Here is an 18,891-nt window from a genome sequence, read left to right on the forward strand (position 1 = left end):
TTTGTGTTTAGTGTTTTTGTTAGCATTAATCAATGAGGATGTGTTTGGGTACCAGTTTTTATTTCTTTGTACCAAGATTGTAATTGCTTATGGTAAGCCTGTGTCTAGTTTTTTAGGGAACCTGCGTAACTGTTTTCCATAGTGTCTAGAATAACCGATATTTACGTTGGCAGAGGGTGAGGGTACGGATTTCTCCGTGTCTTTGTAACAGTTCCTCTTTCTTTTTCTAATTTTCGGTTTGGTGTATGTCTGTCTGGTTTATGCCCGTGCATGTGTGTGCATATGTTCTAGAGTGAGTGTGTGTGATGCTGGGTGTCTTCCTTGGTCCCTTTCTACATTAAATTTTGAGACAGTCTAATCTGTAGCTCGCTTGTTCAGCAAGCCACATTGGTCCTCCTGTTCCTGTTTCCTCAGTACTGGGGTGACAGCTGTTCACACTGTGACCAACTTTCCGAGTGCTGGGTATCTGAACTCGATCTTTATATTTGTGTGGCAGCAAGGACTTTATCTACTGATTCTTCTCCAGCATCCTGTTTTCTGTCTTAAACATTATTATTGTTACTCTTGTGAGTGGTACCTACCTGTGGTTTGTTTGTTTGAGGCATGGTCTCACTATACCTGGAGCTCGCTATGTAGATGAGGTTAGTCTCAAACCGTCAGAGCTCTGTCAGCTTCCCAAGTGCTGGAATTAAAGGTCCGTGCCACTATCTATGCCCAGCCCTACTCGTGATTTTGATTTGTGTCACCAATGACCTTGAGCATCTTTTCATGCACTCATTTGCCATTTGCACGTTTTCTTGAAGACTTGTTTAAGTTCTTTGTCTCTTAAAAATTATCTTTTTGATACTGAATTTTTAAAAAGTGGTTTATATGGCCAGGCAATGGTGGCAAACATGTTTAATTCCAACACTCAGGAGGCAGAGGTAGGCAGATCTCTGAGTTTGAGGCCAGTCTGGTCTGCAGAGCGAATTCCAGGACAACTAGAGCTACACAGACAACAAAAACAACAACAACAACAAAAATGTAGTTTGTATATGTTGAAATTTATTTTGTTTCTATTGTGTATCTGTGTGGGTCCCCTTGGAGGATAGAAGAGGGTGTTGGTGAGCTGTCTGAGGAGGATGCTGGGAACCTGGAATTGAATCCTGGTCCTCCGAGAGAGCAGTAAGCAGTCTTAACAGCTGAGCCCTCTCTCCAGCTCCTTTCTGTACTCCAGGTATTAGATCCTTATCAGATATACAGATGTACAGATTTTCTTTCCTTTTGTGTGTGGTTTCTATCTTAATAATGTTCTTTGATACGTAAAAGTTTTCAATTTTGAGGAGCCCAATTTATATCTTTTTTACTCATGCTTTTGATGCCATTTCTAAGAAGTCATTGCTAATATGGAAACTTACCCCTTTCTTTCTTTCTTTCTTTCTTTCTTTCTTTCTTTCTTTCTTTCTTTCTTTCTTTCTTTCTGTCTTCCTGTCTTCCTGTCTTTCTGTCTTTCTGTCTTTCTTTCCTTTTCTGAGATAGGGCCTTAGTATGTAGTACTAGCTGGCCTGGAACTTTCTGTTTCTGTGTAGACCAGGCCAGCCTTGAACTCATAGAGCTCACCTGCCTCTGCTTCCCAGCTTCTTAGATTATAGGTGTCCCACTTTTCCTGGCTTTTTTTTTCTTTTGAAATAGTATTTCAGTATCTGGGGTAAGCTATATGAATTTTGATGTTTCCTTCATCTTCCTGATTTACAGGTGTGTACTGTCAGACCTGGTCCTGTATTTTCTCTAAAGTCTTTTCTCATTGAGAGCTCTTATTTTTTTAAGGTCATTGATCCACTTTTCTGTTATTGTTTTGGTGTGGTGTGAGTTTAGGTTACAGCTTCATTGTCATGTATGTTTGGTGTTTGCCTTCAGGGATGTTAAACATGCTGGAGTTTCCAGGTTTTTTTAAAAGTCTGAGCTTTTATGACTTCCTACTTATTGCATTCTGCAATGCTGTAAAACCTGCAACCCATGGACAATTCCATTGTCTTCCAGGTTAAACAGCAACTTGGCCTGTTTGTACAGATGGTTGCAGTTACCACTGATTGCTTGGGTACTAACCCTGGGAAGCACTTCCCTAGGTGGCCTTGTGCAAGCAGGCATCTTTGAGATCTCTTCTTCAAACAGAGGCTTTCAAATGAGTTCTCTTTTTACACGGTGATCGTGTGATGGGGGCAGTATGCAAAACCTGAGATCTTCCTGTCATCTTCCTGTTCTCTTAAGTCTGTGGCTTCTTTGTGCTTGGGATGCTACCACCTCGACCTCACCTTCAGAAGTGTTTCTTTTCTGGCCAAACTGCGAGCTTTCCAATCTGTTTTACTTCTTGTTCCTAGTTTTCACTATCAACTTAGTAAGCAAAGCTTCATATTTCACGTAAATGCTGTGCTGTATTGAATTTGCCTCTGCCAGGCCAGTTAATTTGTCTCCTTTAAATTAAGCCACAAGCACACCCACGACATGGACAGAGTGTAGATGAGTTCTTTGTCAGAATATCACACACGTCCATTTTCCAACTGAGTTGGTGTTCCTACCTGAAACCTCACGAGCAGTTTTCGCTGTGCACCTTTGTGTTGGCATCTGAGCAGTGAAAGGAAGCCATGTGCTGGTGTTTGGTAGCTTTTGTATCCTTCAGTTGTGACACCAGTGAGTGAAAGCAGCAGGCAGGTGGGTGTAGTGGCAGGTGACATCGTCTAGTATTACAGCTCTCATGCAGGCCTCGGGTAGCAGGATGCTTAGCTCTCTACAAGGCCCTTAGGTCTTTGGAGGCCTAGGAAGGGGATTCTTTAACCAGTTCTCACAAATACTCCACATTTCATCTGTGTTCTGCAGCAATTCCTTGTTGCTATCCGTACACAAGACTTTTCTTGCCTGTATCACAAACTCTGGCTGTGTCTTGCTTTTTTTGTTCTCCTGCGTTGGATCAGCTCTATCTGGACAGCCTACTGAAATTATCTGTGCCTAGTTTTCTTTCACCATACTCAGTTGAGGACTGGATCCCAGCTGTGGAAAAAGGATCCCTTTTCTATGTTTATCTTTTTGGGAGCCTCAGCCTTTTTTCTATCTATCTATCTATCTATCTATCTATCTATCTATCTATCTATCTATCTATTCATCTATCTATCTATTTTTAATTTATTTTTAAAAGAAAACAAACTATCATTTTCCATTATACATACCAATCCAAGTTTCTACTACTCCCCGCCACTTATCTGCCCCCCCCCCCCCCCAATACTCAGAGAGGATAAGAAACATTGCTTTGGGGAAGGTCCAAGGCCCTTCCTACTATATCTAGGCTGAGCAAGGTATCCATCCAAAGAGAACAGGTTCCAAAAATTTCAGTACAAGCAGTACGAATAAATCCTGTTGCCACTTCCAGTAGCCCCTCAGTCTGCCCCAGTCATGCAACTGTCAACCACATTCTGAGGGACTAGTTTGGTCCTATGCTTGTTCCTTCCCAGTCCGGCTGGAGTTTGTGAGCTCCCATTAGCTCAGGTGGACTATTTCAGTGGGTGTATCCATCATGGTCTTGACCTCTTTGCTCATATTTTCACTCCTCCCATTGGACTTTGGGAGCTCAGTCCAGTGCTCTGATGAGGGTCTCTGCCTCTGTTTCCATCAGTTGTTGGATAAGGTTCTATAGTGATATTTAAGATCTTCATCAGTCTGATTACAGGGCAAGTCAAGATCAAGCCTCTTCTCCCCTATTGCTTAGGGTCTTAGCTGGGGTCATCCTTGTGGATTCCTGGGAATTTTTCTAGAGCAAGGTTTCTTGCTAACCCTATAATGGCTCCCTCAATCAAGATATCTCTTTCCTTGCTCTTATCTCTGTCCTTCCTCCATTTCGACTATTTAATATCTTATCATAGTTTATCTATCTATCTGTCTGTCTATTTATATTTTGAGGCAGGCTTTCTCAGGTAGCTCTGACTTGCCTGGAACTTGCTATTTAGATCAGAATGGCTTTGAACTCACAGATCTTCCTGTCTCTGCCTCCTGAGAGCTGGGATTAAGGACCATTTCTGGCCATCTTTTTCACAATATTAAAAACAGAGTTTTGACTAGTTGATTGAAAAAAACTTACAGATATTGAGTATAAACTCTGATAAACACTGACATTTCCGTAGCTATGAAACAACTACAATAATGAAGTTGACAAACATGTCCATTATTCTCAGCAGTTTCTCAAGCCCCATAGGCTTTCTACTCTCCTGCCTCTGTAATGTATATCTGTATACTTATACCATAGTTTAGCATATTGTATGGTCCCTGTTTCCTGATATTGCTCCCTATGGCTACAAAATTGCTATTCGTACCTGAATAGTTCCAGGATGCTTAAAAAAATTGAGGTTTGTTTGTTTGTTTTTGTTATTCAGTTTGGTTTACCTTTGGGTCCAAGGACAGTGCTGAGCCATTTGCCAGTTGGGACTGAATGCTTGCAATCACAGCATCACAGTTAACTAAGCTAAGGGCTGTAGCTGATTGAGATGTATTGTCTACTGATGCACATGCCTGCTGCTTTTTCACTTTACAGCAATCATACTCATTGTTAAAGCTGCTGCATGGGATAGAATATTTTGGGAGCAGAGCCAGGGTTGCGGCTGAGCCCTTGTGCAGTTGCAGAGGACCTAAGTTTAGTTCCTAGTACCCATAACTCACTCCCACGAGAGCTTATTGCTGTCAGTGTATTAGCTACTTTTCTATTGTTGTGATCAGACACCATGGTCAGAAGCATCTTCTAGAAGAAAGGGTTAGACTTAGGGGTCCAGAGGGATAAGAATATGCATAGCTGCAAGTGGCAGGCAGCAGGAACAGGAAGCTGAGAGCGCAGATCTTCAACTGCAAACATAAAACAGATAGAAGTAGCTTTTTTTTAATCCCAAGGCCAAAGCCTGCCTCCAGTCACTAGCAAGGCTGCACCGCCTAAACCTCCCCAAACAGTGCCACCAACTGGGTTAAAATGCCCACATCTCATTCAAACCTCTCATAGTCTGTAACTCTAGTTCCAGGACATCTCGTACCCACTTCGGGCCTTGGTGGGAAGCAACAGTATGTGTATATATGTGAGCACTTACATATACACATAAAAATAAGTAATCTTAAAGAAGGGAATATTTTATGTGCAATCGAGTGCTTATATTGAAAAAAACATTTATTTTTTCTTCCCAAGTTCTGCCCTTTTTTTTAATTTTTAAAAGTATTAAAAATATTTTTATTTATTCATTGATCATTTCATGCATGATCATATTCACCCCAAGCCATCCTCTTATTCCCCATAGAACTCCCCCAACAGGTCCTTCTTCTCCCTCATGTCCTTTCTGTTTGTAAACTCACTGATGATTCGTGCTGCCTGCTAGTGCATGGGTACAGGACCTCCATGGAGAATGCACAGCCTACCAGCAGCCACATACCTGAACTATCATCATCATTTTGATGGTTTTTGAGACAGCATCTGTGATGTAGCCCTGGCTGTCCTGTAACTTCCTGTGTAGGCCAGAGTGGCCTGAAACTCACAGAGGTCAACTTGCCTCTGTCTCTTAAATGGTAGGATTAAAGGTAGATACCACCATAAATTAATAGACTCTAGAAAGTTTTTCTCTGAAGCATGTAAATAAGTGTGAAGAACAAACTGAAAATGATGCAAAGACCTATCTCCCAGAGTTAACATTCTAATCTATTAGATTATCTTATTGTTTCATAATAGTTAAAGAATTATTTATTTTGTATGTATGTGTGTATGTGTGTGTGACATAGTATAAAGATGCATACCACATATGTGCAGGTACCTTCAGAGGCCAGAAGAGGGAAACCGGAAGAGGTTTGTGAGCTACCTGACATGGATGCTGGCATCCAAACCTGGGTCCTCTGCAAGATCAGCAACTGCTTTTAACTGCTGAGCCATCTTTCCAGCCTCCATAGTACTCAATGTATGTGTGTATGTTAATGTGTATTTCTAATATAGGCATAAGACATTTTTCACTTAGGAATCTGAGACAGCATCTCACTGTGCTGCCTATGTTAGTCTTGAATTCCATTGAGTAGCTGGGACTACTGTTGAAACCACCACACCCTGGTTTTAATGGAAACAGGATTTTTATTAATTTTTGGTGGTACTGGGGAGTCAGTGCCTCTTTGAGGCCCATGGTAGGCAGCTGCTTTGCTATTGAGCCTTAAGACAAGTTTAATGTTAAAGTCTTAGAACTTTTTAAAGAGAGGTAAACCGGTAGTCACATTTAGAGGTTTTGTTGAAGATAGTATAAAGAGAAGTGTAATTTGTTTTACAAATGCTAAGCATCCAGTTTTTGTCAAGCACTGTTGTCAAGCACTGTTTGCACATCTGTAAAGTAAATATTGATGTCCTTGAGAAGTACATACTCTTTCAGCAAATAAGCACACTAAACAGTAAAAATGAGAATTAAAAATTAAGGTAGGAAGAAGTGAACATTTAAAAAAGCAGGAGATTAAAGGGGTAACTCATGGTAGATGTGTAAACTGACTGCAAACACTTGCCACGGGTGGGGCTGGCATCTAGAAAAGGAAGTCGAGAACGTAGCTGGAGAAACACTGTAAAGCTGGTTACCGGGCCTGGCCATAGGCCTCACTCACATCATGTGGCTTGTGACTCCCTGTAACTAGCTCCATGGGGATCTGGTGTCTTTTGCCTCCTTGAGTGCAGGCTCCTGCGCTCAGCTCAGGCCCACCTCTCCCCACGTACACATAACTAAAGTAAATTTAAAGAAGCAGCGTGTGACAATGGCGATGGTGTGACACGGCTGGCGTGACTGCCACCATGACCACAGCGTGAAAGAGTCCACGTTCATACACCCACACTCCTTGTCGATCTTTGCCGCATTATTGGTTTCCATCTAAGAACTGTACAAAAATTAAAGGAGGGCTGAAGGTAGGAACGATGAGTAAGTAGATTTGTTCGCTTTTCAGTGTGCTAGTTCCTAGTTCTTACATATAGAAGTTCTGTCCCCTAAAAGAGTGACAGTACCAGTCACTTTCTCCTGTTGTGTTTTAAAGGCTGTGTAGAGGGTTAGGGGGAGTAACATTCCCATCAGATCGTTAACACAGAACTAGCATAAAGTCAAGTTTTCTCAGTGCTAGCTATAGTGATAGCATTCACATTTGTGTGGAAACATCGTGAAAATAAAACATTCTGGTTTAGGAGACATACTCTGAAACATGGTGCATGTTTTGATAACCACAAAAACCAGAATTTTCTGCTATGTTCCCTAGTGCTAAAGATTTCAACCCCCCTGAAAAAAGTTTCATTGTCAATTGTTCATTTCTTGTTTTCTGTGTGGTTCTTTGCTGGGGTTGACAGCCTCTGATATAGTTGACAATAGTGGCATTGAGAGAACTATGAAGTGTGTGTTTGTTAGCATCTCTCCCCCACCTTTTCTTCTTGTCTGTTTTGACCTATTGGTTGTCCTTTGACTTGGAAGAAGTTTGTGAATCATTGCATGGTATGTCACTTCTCAGTCTTGATCAAGAAAGTGTCTTCCAAGTAAGCTATATTACTGTTTAATGTAAAAATTAGCAAAAAATGTGTTCAACATCTAAGCATAGAAATAATATGTAAAGAAATCAGGGAAAAGGTTTGCATCGTTGGATTTCTTATGTATGACACCAAAAACAAAGGTAATAAAATCACAAATAGGGGAGTTGGCATTAAAAGTGTTTGTGTATTGAAGGACTTGTCTACTTTTTACACAGTGAGAAATAATGTTCCTAATGGGAGAAAACATATTTCAGTCCTATACTAGGCAAGGCTTGATGTTTAAAGTGTGTCAGTACCCCTATAACTCAACAACAATAGAGTTTGATTAAAATGAGAAGAGTGTACAGAGAAGATGTGCAAATGGGCATACAGTGCAAGAAGAGATGCTCAATATTACTAATTCATAGAGAAATGCAAACCAGAACCACAACTCTGTGCACTCTAGGGTGGCTGTGTCAAAAATAGCAGACAGCAGATGTTATAGCTATGGGAAGTCATAGGAACCCTTTTACATTACTGGTGGGTGCACAGGTTTCAGCATCTATGGAAAATGGTCTAATACTCAGAAAGTCATTGTTCCTGCAGTTCTCCTTTGGTATGTACCATATTAGATTTTGAGCCCAGAGGAAAGAGACAAGGCAGAAAGGAACAGAGTCTAACCTCCACACATGATTGCATTTATTAGTGTGCATGGCAAAAAGGTCAGCCTGGAGGGGTCTGCAAAGGGCACCCTTTATAGGTGTGGGGCTTTGGAGTGAGGAACTTGATGCAGCTCTGGGGGCGCTGTGCAGCTCCATGGTCTTTCCTTTGTGAATTGTTTCCTTCAGGCAGGGCAGATGCTGTTTTAGCAAACATTCCTGCCTGGGCTGACCAGTGACTGTTGAACAAAGTCAGCTGTAATCTCAGAGGAATTCTGTTTTTACAACTAAGGCAATCTGTCATACCCAACTAAAAGAAGAAACACAATTAAATGTTTTTTAACAAGTCAAGAATAGCAGCGATTTAATTTTTGTTAATGGGTGAGTAGGTAAACAAGATGTGGTGTGTACAAGCCATGGGGCACTATCAGCCTGAGGAGGAAGCAGATTTTATACTTCCATAGACATGCAGTGAACTGAGCCAGTCACAGAAGACATGCTGGATGATTCTACTCATGTGCTGCCCCACGTTGTCAGATTCTGACAGGAAGTGAATAAGTGTTGCTAAGGGCTGTGGGTTTCATTGTGTCAGGATAAGAAGGCTCTAGAGATATAAGATGGTGATCTAGTACAGACAGTAAAAATATAGTTACTAAGCTATTTTTGAAATGGTAAGTTATATATATATATATCACACCAAAAATGAGACAGGTGAACTTCTCGAAAGACCTCTCTGTCACCTACAAGATAGTCCATACAGACGTTCTTCACTGAGATTCTTCTCGGGTGATTTTAGGTTTTGTCAAGTAGGCAGTTAAAGCTGACCATCATAGCTACACTGTCCTTGTTGCCCCCAGGATGTCTTTATTGTTGGTTTGATGGAACTGTCATGTATTTAGTGTTTCTTATTATTTTAAAATATTTTATTCTCTTTATTTAAAATTAAAAAGTTTTTTTGGGGGACAGTTTTTTAAGATAAATAGCCCTGGATGGCTTGAATTAGCAGCAATCCTCCTGCTTCTGCCTCCCCAGTGCTGGGATTACAGTCATAAGCATTTTTTAAAACCAAAATTTACATTTTGTTTTTACTTATTGTATGTGTTGGTGTGTGCGTGCTCTAGGATGTGTGTGTAGGTGAGTCATTCCTCTCCTTCCATCGCTGTGGGCCCTGTGGATGGAGCTCAGATGGTCAAGCTCAGCAGCAACTGCCTTTATCTGCCAAATCGTTTCTGTGGCCCTGAACAGGACTCTTCTTACACTAATGTTTTAGGTTAGAATAAAAAGCAGTAGGTTTTGTCACGGTGTCACCATGCATTTGTGTCAGTGTGCATTGCTCCCATTCTTTTTCTCCCCAACTGTTTTATCCCTGCCCCCGTAGCTGATCTTTCCCTCAACTGCTTCCCCCTTCTGCTTTCCATTACCATTACCTGTATTTTTTTTTTTTTTTTTTTTTTTTTGGTTTTTCGAGACAGGGTTTCTCTGTGGTTTTAGAGCCTGTCCTGGAACTAGCTCTTGTAGACCAGGCTGGTCTCGAACTCACAGAGATCCGCCTGCCTCTGCCTCCCAAGTGCTGGGATTAAAGGCGTGCGCCACCACCGCCTGGCCCATTACCTGTATTTTGTTACCCTTCCTGTTTCCCACTGATCTCATCCTTCAAGTTTTGTGATTTACATCTGTGCATGCATGCACTTGTACACACACGCTCACATGTGTTTACACACATGTAATTTTAAGTTTCTGCATAAGAGAGAAAACATGTTATTTGCTTTTCTGAGACTGACTTAATTCATTTAAGATTTCCAGTTACATCAGTTTTCTTGAATATGTCAGTATTTCGTTTTTCCTTATCTCCCCATAAAGTTCCATTTTGTACATCTGTTGATGGAAGTCTAGTCTGTTGACATTTTTTGATTTTGAGCAGTACAGACATAAACGTGACAGCACAAAGCATTTCAGCATCGTTGACTTAGAATCATTCAGTTGTCTATCCAGTAATGGTTTAACTGGGTCATATGGTTATTCAGTTTTCAGTTTTCTTTAATGACTGCATCTCTGTGTGTGTGGTTAAGTATGCTCATGCTTGGGTACTTGTGAACTTGTTATTACACACAGGGAGGTCCAAGGAGTTGGTTCTCTCCTTCTACCCTGTATGTCCTGGTGATTGAACACAGGTTGTCAGCCTTACCAGCAGATGCATTCGCCTGGTCATCAGTGGCTCTATTCTCAGGTTTTTGAGGAAGATCCATGGCAAATTAGCTGGGCAGTGGTGGCGCACGCCTTTATTTCCAGCACTTAGGAGGCAGAGCAGGTGGATCTCTGTGAGTTCGAGGCCAGCCTGATCTACAAGAGCTAGTTCCAGGACAGGCACCAAAACTACAGAGAAACCTTGTCTCGAAAAAACAAAAAACAAAACGAAACAAAACCCCAACAAATTGGTTGTACAAATTTACATTCCTGTCAGCAGTGAGTAGGGGCTCTTTGTCTCCCACCCCCTTGCCAGCATTTGTTGTTTCCTTGATTTTATCATTTTGAGTTTGATGAGAAAGGATCCTTAAACTTTAATTAGCATGTCTTCAATGACTAAGAATGTTAAACACTCACTTACAGGTGCCTGTTGGTCATTTGTATTTTTCTTCTTTTGAGAATTGTTCATTAAGTTCATCGGTTCATGTATTGATTGGGTCATTTGATTTTACTGGTGTTTCATTTTTCAGCTTTTTATCATATTTATCAATACCTTGTCTGGTGTATAGTTGGCAGGGATGTTTTCCCCATTCTGTAGTCTGTTTCTTGAGTCTAATGATTATTTCCTCCGCTATTGGACTCCTGTTCAGAAGTCCTTGTCTCATGCTTATATGGTGATGAAAAGTTTTTCAGGTCTTCAGCGTTTCATTCGTTTTGAATTGAGTTTTCAGAGAGAGAGAGAGAGAGAGAGAGAGAGAGAGAGAGAGAGAGAGAGAGAGAGAGGATCTGATTTTGTTTTTCTACACGTGGAAATACTGAGAGAGAGAGAACAGGTCTGATTTTGTTTTTCTACACGTGGAAATACAGTTTTCCTAGCACTATTCATTGAAGAGGTGGTCATTTCTCTGATTTATGTTTTTGACAGCTGTAGCTGTGTGGGCTTATTTTTGGATCCTCTATTCTGTTCCAATAATTGCATGTCAATTTTTGTGCCAGTACCATCCTGGTTATGCTATGATGGCTTAGTATAATTTAAAGATTATTTAAATGATTTTGGCCTTTTAACCTTTTCCTCCCTTCCTATTATGAATGGAATTTCTCCCTTATTTCATTCTTGCCAAGTTTGCTATTGGTATATAGAAAAACTACTGATTTTTTTCTTTTGTTGTATGTGACCTGTTACTTTGCGGAAAATGTTCTTTAGGTTTAAGCATTTTCTGGTGGAGTCTCGAAGGTTTTTAAGTATAGGATCATATTGCCTACAAGTAAGCATCGTTTCCCTTTTTCATTTCCTATCTGCATCCCTTTTTTAAAATCTTGTATTGCTCTAGCCATGACTTCTCGCCGTGTAGTGACTAAATGGAGCGAGTGGGCACCTTTGTCATTCTAGATTTCAGAAGAAATGTTCTGTTTTCCCCATTTAGAATGTCACAGGCTATGAGTATGTCATACATAACTTACTATATTGTGTTTTTTTTTCTTTTTGTTCCTCATTTCTTCGGGGATTTTGTCATGAAGTAATGCCGGACTTGTGGGAAGCCTCGTCTGTAGTGATTGAGATGATAATGTGGTTTTTGCCCTTAGTCTGTTTATGTGCTGAATCATTCTTATTGATTCACATATGTTGAACTGAACTTTATGGCAAATGTCATCTTAATGTGTTCTTGAATTTGATCCATTAGATTTTTTTTTGTGTCTGTATGCATGTATTCCTTGTGTGGTGTGGTGTTTGTGAGTTTACGTGTGGAGTCTAGCACTTGATATCTCTGTCTTCCTCTATTGTTCTCTGCCTTCTTTCTTTATTTACTGTTTTTGAGTCAGGATCTCACACTGACCATGGTGCTCATTAATTGGCTAGACAGGTGACAAGTGAGCCCTGTAATCTGCCTGCCCCTCCCTACACTGTTGGATTTCAGATGTGTGCTGCCACACAGACATTGTGTGGGAGGCGTTATACTCTCACTGTAGGAGTATACAAACTGAAAGCACAGTATGCCAATATAAAGTACATGGTCATGGAGAAGTCTTCCGTTATTCAGGTAAAGCTTTCATGCTCAGATCGATGATACTGAATTAGAATCATGAGATCAGGTTGTGGAAGATCTTGGTATTTGAAAGGAACAGCTTCCTTTAACAGCCATTTAGTAGCCTCCAGGTTCCCTTGAAGATCATGTTCAGTTTTTAGAAATGGTATAAGTAAACCCTTTTTTTAAAAAAATATCATTATCTTTTCTTCTTCCTCCTGTAAGACTGGGATAGGGACTGTGGGGTAAGGGTGGATGCTGAGGGGTGAGAACCTCACTGTGTTGTTGTTCAGGCTGGGCTCTGTTGTGGTCCAGCCTCGATGGGGTTCGCACATTCCAGGGTAGGGGGTGTGTGGATTAGAAAAATTAGGTAGGAGGAACAGAGATGAAAGAAACACAGACACATAGGATAGAACTGGGAGGGCTATCTGGTAAATACTGAATAGGCCCGTGTTTATTTTCCATTGCTTTTATACCCCAATCCAAAAAGGGGGGGAAGAAGGCAAAAGGCTGCCTTAATATGACACAAAGTAAAAAGAAAACAATGATTTGTTTCCATACTTGACACATCAAACCACTATTTCCTGAGTTAAGCATTCAGGTGTTTTAGGCAGGACGTGCAGTGACCACACCTTAGACCAAATATCCTGTGGGCAGCCACTCCCTGGGTCAAACCTCCTGTCTTATCCTTGGAGGAGTAGAAATAGGCTTGAATTCTCTGACTTTTGATCAAGGTGGAGTGGATCCACCTCTGTGGGCCATCTTAATATCCAAAACATTAAGTGACCACACCCTAGGTCAGGGTATCTTGTTTGTAGCCACTCCTTAAGTCAGACTTCCTGTCAGTAACTTTCTTTTTTTTAAAATATTTATTTATTTATTATGTATACAACATTCCTTCCATGCCTGCCTGCATGCCAGAAGAGGGCACCAGATCTCATCACAGATGGTTGTGAGCCACCATGTGGTTGCTGGGAATTGAACTCAGGACCTTTGGAAGAGCAGGTAATGCTCTCAACCCTGAGCCATCTCTCCAGCCCTGTCAGTAACTTTCTAGAGCTAGAGTAAGCTCCAGCTCTCTAACCTTCAGTCAAGGTGGCCCTCACAGGTCTGCAGTCCTAGCTCAAGTGGTCATCTCATAGCAGCTTCCTAAGTAGCCGGGGCTACAGGTTTATGTCCTTGCACCTTTCTTGGAAAAGGTTTATAGCAAACTTAAGAGTCATTTCCTTTTAAATGCTTTTCTCTAGTGAAGAATCATATACAGCTGAATGTTGTCTAGTACCATGATGTATTTCTCTAGTGAAGAATCATATACAGCTGAATGTTGTCTAGTACCATGATGTATTTCTCTAGCGAAGAATCATATACAGCTGAGTGTTGTCTAGTACCATGATGTATTTCTCTAGCGAAGAATCATATACAGCTGAATGTTGTCTAGTACCATGATGTATTTCTCTAGTGAAGAATCATATACAGCTGAATGTTGTCTAGTACCATGATGTATTTCTCTAGTGAAGAATCATATACAGCTGAATGTTGTCTAGTACCATGATGTATTTCTCTAGTGAAGAATCATCTACAGCGGAATGTTGTCTAGTACCATGATGTATTTCTCTAGTGAAGAATCATATACAGCTGAGTGTTGTCTAGTACCATGATGTATTTCTCTAGTGAAGAATCATCTACAGCGGAATGTTGTCTAGTACCATGATGTATTTCTCTAGTGAAGAATCATATACAGCTGAGTGTTGTCTAGTACCATGATGTATTTCTCTAGTGAAGAATCATATACAGCGGAATGTTGTCTAGTACCATGATGTATTTCTCTAGTGAAGAATCATATACAGCTGAGTGTTGTCTAGTACCATGATGTATTTCTCTAGTGAAGAATCATCTACAGCTGAATGTTGTCTAGTACCATGATGTATTTCTCTAGTGAAGAATCATATACAGCTGAATGTTGTCTAGTACCATGATGTATTTCTCTAGTGAAGAATCATCTACAGCTGAATGTTGTCTAGTACCATGATGTATTTCTCTAGTGAAGAATCATCTACAGCCGAATGTTGTCTAGTACCATGATGTATTTCTCTAGTGAAGAATCATATACAGCCGAATGTTGTCTAGTACCATGATGTATTTCTCTAGTGAAGAATCATCTACAGCGGAATGTTGTCTAGTACCATGATGTATTTCTCTAGTGAAGAATCATATACAGCTGAATGTTGTCTAGTACCATGATGTATTTCTCTAGTGAAGAATCATCTACAGCGGAATGTTGTCTAGTACCATGATGTATTTCTCTAGTGAAGAATCATATACAGCTGAGTGTTGTCTAGTACCATGATGTATTTCTCTAGTGAAGAATCATATACAGCTGAATGTTGTCTAGTACCATGATGTATTTCTCTTCACACAGTAGGCTAAGTGCTAGGAGGAGCCATTAAAGAATTAAAACTTTTCCCTTTAGAAGGCTTCTTGATGAAGCAAAGTCACTTTAAACTAAAATGTAGAAACTTTCATGCTTTCTTGAGAATGTATTGATCACAAAAGTCTTAGTGTTACTAATGTTGAAATGAAAACCTTGACCACAAACAACTTGGAGGAAAGGGCTTATTTGGCTTACACTTCCATATCACTATTCATCATTGGAGGAAGTCAGGACAGGAACTCAAGCTAGGCAGAAACATGGAGGCAGGAACCTATGCAGAGGCCACAGAGGGGTGCTGCTTACTGGCTTGCTTCCCATGACTTGTTCATGTCATATGTGCCTAGATGGAGATACAAAAGAAATAAAGAGACATTGGATAGTACCAGGAAGGCAACTCAGTGAATATTGAATCTGTTTGCATCTATTTTCCATACACTTACATACCCCAGTACAGAAAGGGGGAAAGAAGACAAAAGACTGCTTTAACATGACACAACCAGAGTAGTTACTTGCTTCGATACTTGAGACATTAAGCCAGTATTTCCTGAGTCAAGCATTTTGATGTTTTGGGCAGGATATGCAGTGAATACACCTTAGAGCAAGTGTCCTGTAGGCTGCCACTCTCCGTGTCAAATCTTTTATTTTAAAATGAAGGAGCTGGAGTAGGCTTGAATTCTCTGACCTGCGGTCAGGGTGGAGCAGATCCACTTCTCTGGCCATCTTAACGTCCAAGAAACCAAGTAACCACACCCTAGGTCAGGATATCTTGTTTGTAGCCACACCTGTTGTCAACAACTTTGAAAGAGTAAAAATAAGCTCAAACCCTCTGACCTTTAGTCAAGGTGGAACAGACTCACACCTGTGGGTCCCCACATGTTCAGCCTGCTTTTTATGGAACCCACAATGGGCTGGACTATCTCACATCAATTACTAATTTGAAAAATGCCTTAGAGGCTTATGCATAGCTCAATCTTATGCTCTTAGAGGGGTATTGTCTCAGTTGGGATTCCATTCCCTTCTCTCAGATGACTTTAGCTTGTGTCAAGTTGGTAAACTAAGTCAGCACAACGAGCCTTCTTCATAGAAACTGCATATATTCACACACACACACACACACACAGAGTTAACAGTTGCTTCAGATTTGTAGTTTTCCTTCAAATTCTTCTTTTTTTTTTTTTAACAAAAGCCTCACAGCATTATTGTCACCTGTTAATAACACAAGGGTCATCAAATGAGGTGAAGGTAAATAAATGTTTTAGAAGCACCATCTCATCTCCGTTCAGATTGTTTTCTTGACTTTGTTTTATGAATCTGTGCCACGTTGTCTAATGTGAGGGTCATATGCTCATCAAGGTCAGTAGTCTGTTGACACACTCACTTGCTCTCACAGCCACATCTTCGTCTGAGATAGACTGCCTGGACCATCACTGTCTGCACCCTTGACCCCAGCCATTGCACACCGTGGCATCCATATTGACCATATGAATGTGTGTGCTGCCCAGTGTCTGAATAACACACCGGTAAAGCTACTTTATCTTAAGAAGTAACTTCAACAGAGTTATACACTTACATTTTTTATTGTAGCCCAATTCTCAATATAAAATTTACTTCAGATATACAGTGCAGTGATTTTAATATATTTATAAAATTGTGAAACGAACACCAAAATCTAGTTTAGAACATTTTGCTAATCTTCCTCCCTGTCCCTGTGAGCAGTCACTCTCTGCTTCCACCTGCCCCCTTGTCTTCACCAAACCTTCTTGTCATAGGCTCTGTCAACACCCAGTCAACTCTAACACATTTTCATCACCAGTGTTAATGGATTTGTAAAATGTTGTTTCAGAAACTACGTACAGGTGTTTTGCTTTCAGTGTGTGAGTCAGATTCAGACTTTGGATCTGTCTCATTCCCCACCAAGAACACTCACTCAGTATCATCAATGTTGATTCTCTGTAACTTGTTGGTATTTATTGAAGCAGTTCACTATAAAGTCTATTGCCTTTGTTAATCGTGTTCTCATTTTTTTCCATGAAAAGTATACTATACAACTGGTTGAGACTGGCCAATAAAAATGTTATCCACTGTTGAATCTTCAGCCCTATCCTGGAATTTTGATTTGTTATATGATAGATTGGAGAGTGATTTAGAGAACCGAATGATCTGGGAGAAGCAAACACCAATTGCCTTTTATTATTTTTATTTTTAATAGCAAAGGAGATAGTTTATGAAGGGAAAGATACTGGGGTTCTGGAGGTAAGCCATGATGTCACTGTGGCCTGGTTCCAAGAGTGCAAGGGAGAGAAGGGGTCATTTTTGGTTATAGATAGGGAAAATAAAATGATAGGTTATTAGGAAATCAATGCAAAAAAATTGAATGCCCCTTACCAAAAGTCCTTGGTATGGGAAGTATTTCATTGTATTTCTGCAAATTATACCAGTTGGATGTTTCTAATTTAAAAAATCATAAATGTGAAATTTTACAAAATCTGGATTTTTTAAATTTCTAGATCAGAGAGAGTCAACTAGTTTTTCTCCCTTTAATGTCAGTACAACATAAGGTATCTTCCACTTTCAATCCCAGCACTTGGGAGGCAGAGGTATGTGGATCGCTGTGTATTCAAGGCCAGCTTGAACTACATACTAAGTTGTAAGTCAACTGTTGTTATTGTGAGAACTTGTCTCAAAAAGAAAGAAAAAAATAAGGAGGGAAAAGGTAAAAGAAAGTACATATGTGGTCGTGGTGGTGTACATCTTTAGTACATCTTTAGGTCCCTGTGAGTCCTGGTCACCTGGTCTTAGTAGGGATTTCTAAGCCACCCAGGGCCATCCAGTGAAGCCTATCCCAAATTTCGAGTTTATTTTTAGTGAATGTATATGAATTTTTATATTGAACAAAAGATACAATTTCTAGAAATGTAGAAAAACTTCAAAGAAAGTTTAAAGAAAAGTTGTCTGTTTTCTTTTTATCGTATTTTGATTGAAATCTTGTTTCTCCAAAAACTGTGTAGGTGAACAAAGCTCTGTGGGGGAAACATTTGCTTTGTGCTTAAAATGCAGAGCATAGAATGTCTGGGAGTGTGCTACTATTTAAAACTAGCCCCCTTCCCCAGTACTGTGGAATCAACACACCCTTGTGCTTGCTAGGCAAATGTTCACCACTGAAGTGCCTCCCTTCCTCCTCTTCCTCCTCCTCCTCCTCTTCTTCCTCTCTCTCTCTCTCTCTCTCTCTCTCTCTCTCTCTCTCTCTCTCTCTCTCTCTCTCTCTCTCTCCCCTTGCTCATTAGGTAGACCTAACTGACCTCGAAGTCATAGGTATCAGCTTGCCTCTGCCAACTTAGTGCTGGGAGTAAAGGTGTGCACTACCATGCCTGGCTTCAAAATATTTCTTAGTTTTATTAGCACATTTATAATTAATCTTAGCACATTTGTAATTAAATGGATATGTGGGAAATGATTTCTTCTAGGGGTGAAAGCACCAGCATTTCCAGTTATTCTTTCTTTATCTCCTAGGTGATTTACGAGATGCTGCTCTCCATAGGGATGCTCATGCTGTCTGCCACACAAGTCTACACCATCTTGACTGTGCAGCTCTTTGCATTCCTGAACCTGCTGCCTGTAGAAGCAGACATTCTAGCAGTAAGTGTAATACAATTTATTTATGTCTAAAAATATCACTTAATGCTTTAAAAAAAAGCCATGAATGGTGGCTCTTATAATGTGTTTATAAACAAACATGTTGAACTACATACAGTTACTTGAAAATTACTTGAAAATTGAGTGAGTCTTATTTTCTTTTGTTTGCTTAATATCCAGCATAAATTTCTTGAACATTTAAGTGCCTTATAAATGATGTGTTTGTTTCTGAGACTATGAGCCCATACCTACATCCTTGTGTTTTATGTAGAACCTTTTGTTTTGTTTTGTTTTTGAGACAGGGTTTCTCTGTGTAGCTTTGGAGCCTGTCCTGGAACTCTCTCTGTAGACCAGGCTGGCCTTGAACTCACAGAGTGTTGGGAATAAAGGCACGCCATCACCAACCAGCTCTTATGTAGAATCTGATTTGTTTCTTTACTACTCGGTATCTTT

General features: G+C 40.3%; 1 protein-coding gene across 4 annotated transcripts in view; it reads left to right on the forward strand.

Annotated features, from left to right (window-relative positions):
• Rnf13 (ring finger protein 13) overlaps positions 1-18,891 on the forward strand; it is a 79,975-nt gene that overhangs the window by 10,333 nt on the left and 50,751 nt on the right. For 2 of the 4 annotated variants that reach the window (XM_075950910.1, XM_075950911.1), the window contains 2 exons: positions 5,804-5,948; positions 18,316-18,441. In XM_075950910.1, the coding sequence (XP_075807025.1) occupies positions 18,328-18,441 (114 nt within the window). In that variant the 5' untranslated portion in view covers positions 5,804-5,948; positions 18,316-18,327. The remainder of the gene's footprint in view (positions 1-5,803; positions 5,949-18,315; positions 18,442-18,891) is intronic. The other 2 variants (XM_075950909.1, XM_075950912.1) reach the window with 1 other exon arrangement.

The sequence above is a fragment of the Microtus pennsylvanicus genome, chromosome 16, assembly GCF_037038515.1.
Source record: "Microtus pennsylvanicus isolate mMicPen1 chromosome 16, mMicPen1.hap1, whole genome shotgun sequence".
NCBI classification, from domain to species: domain Eukaryota; kingdom Metazoa; phylum Chordata; class Mammalia; order Rodentia; family Cricetidae; genus Microtus; species Microtus pennsylvanicus.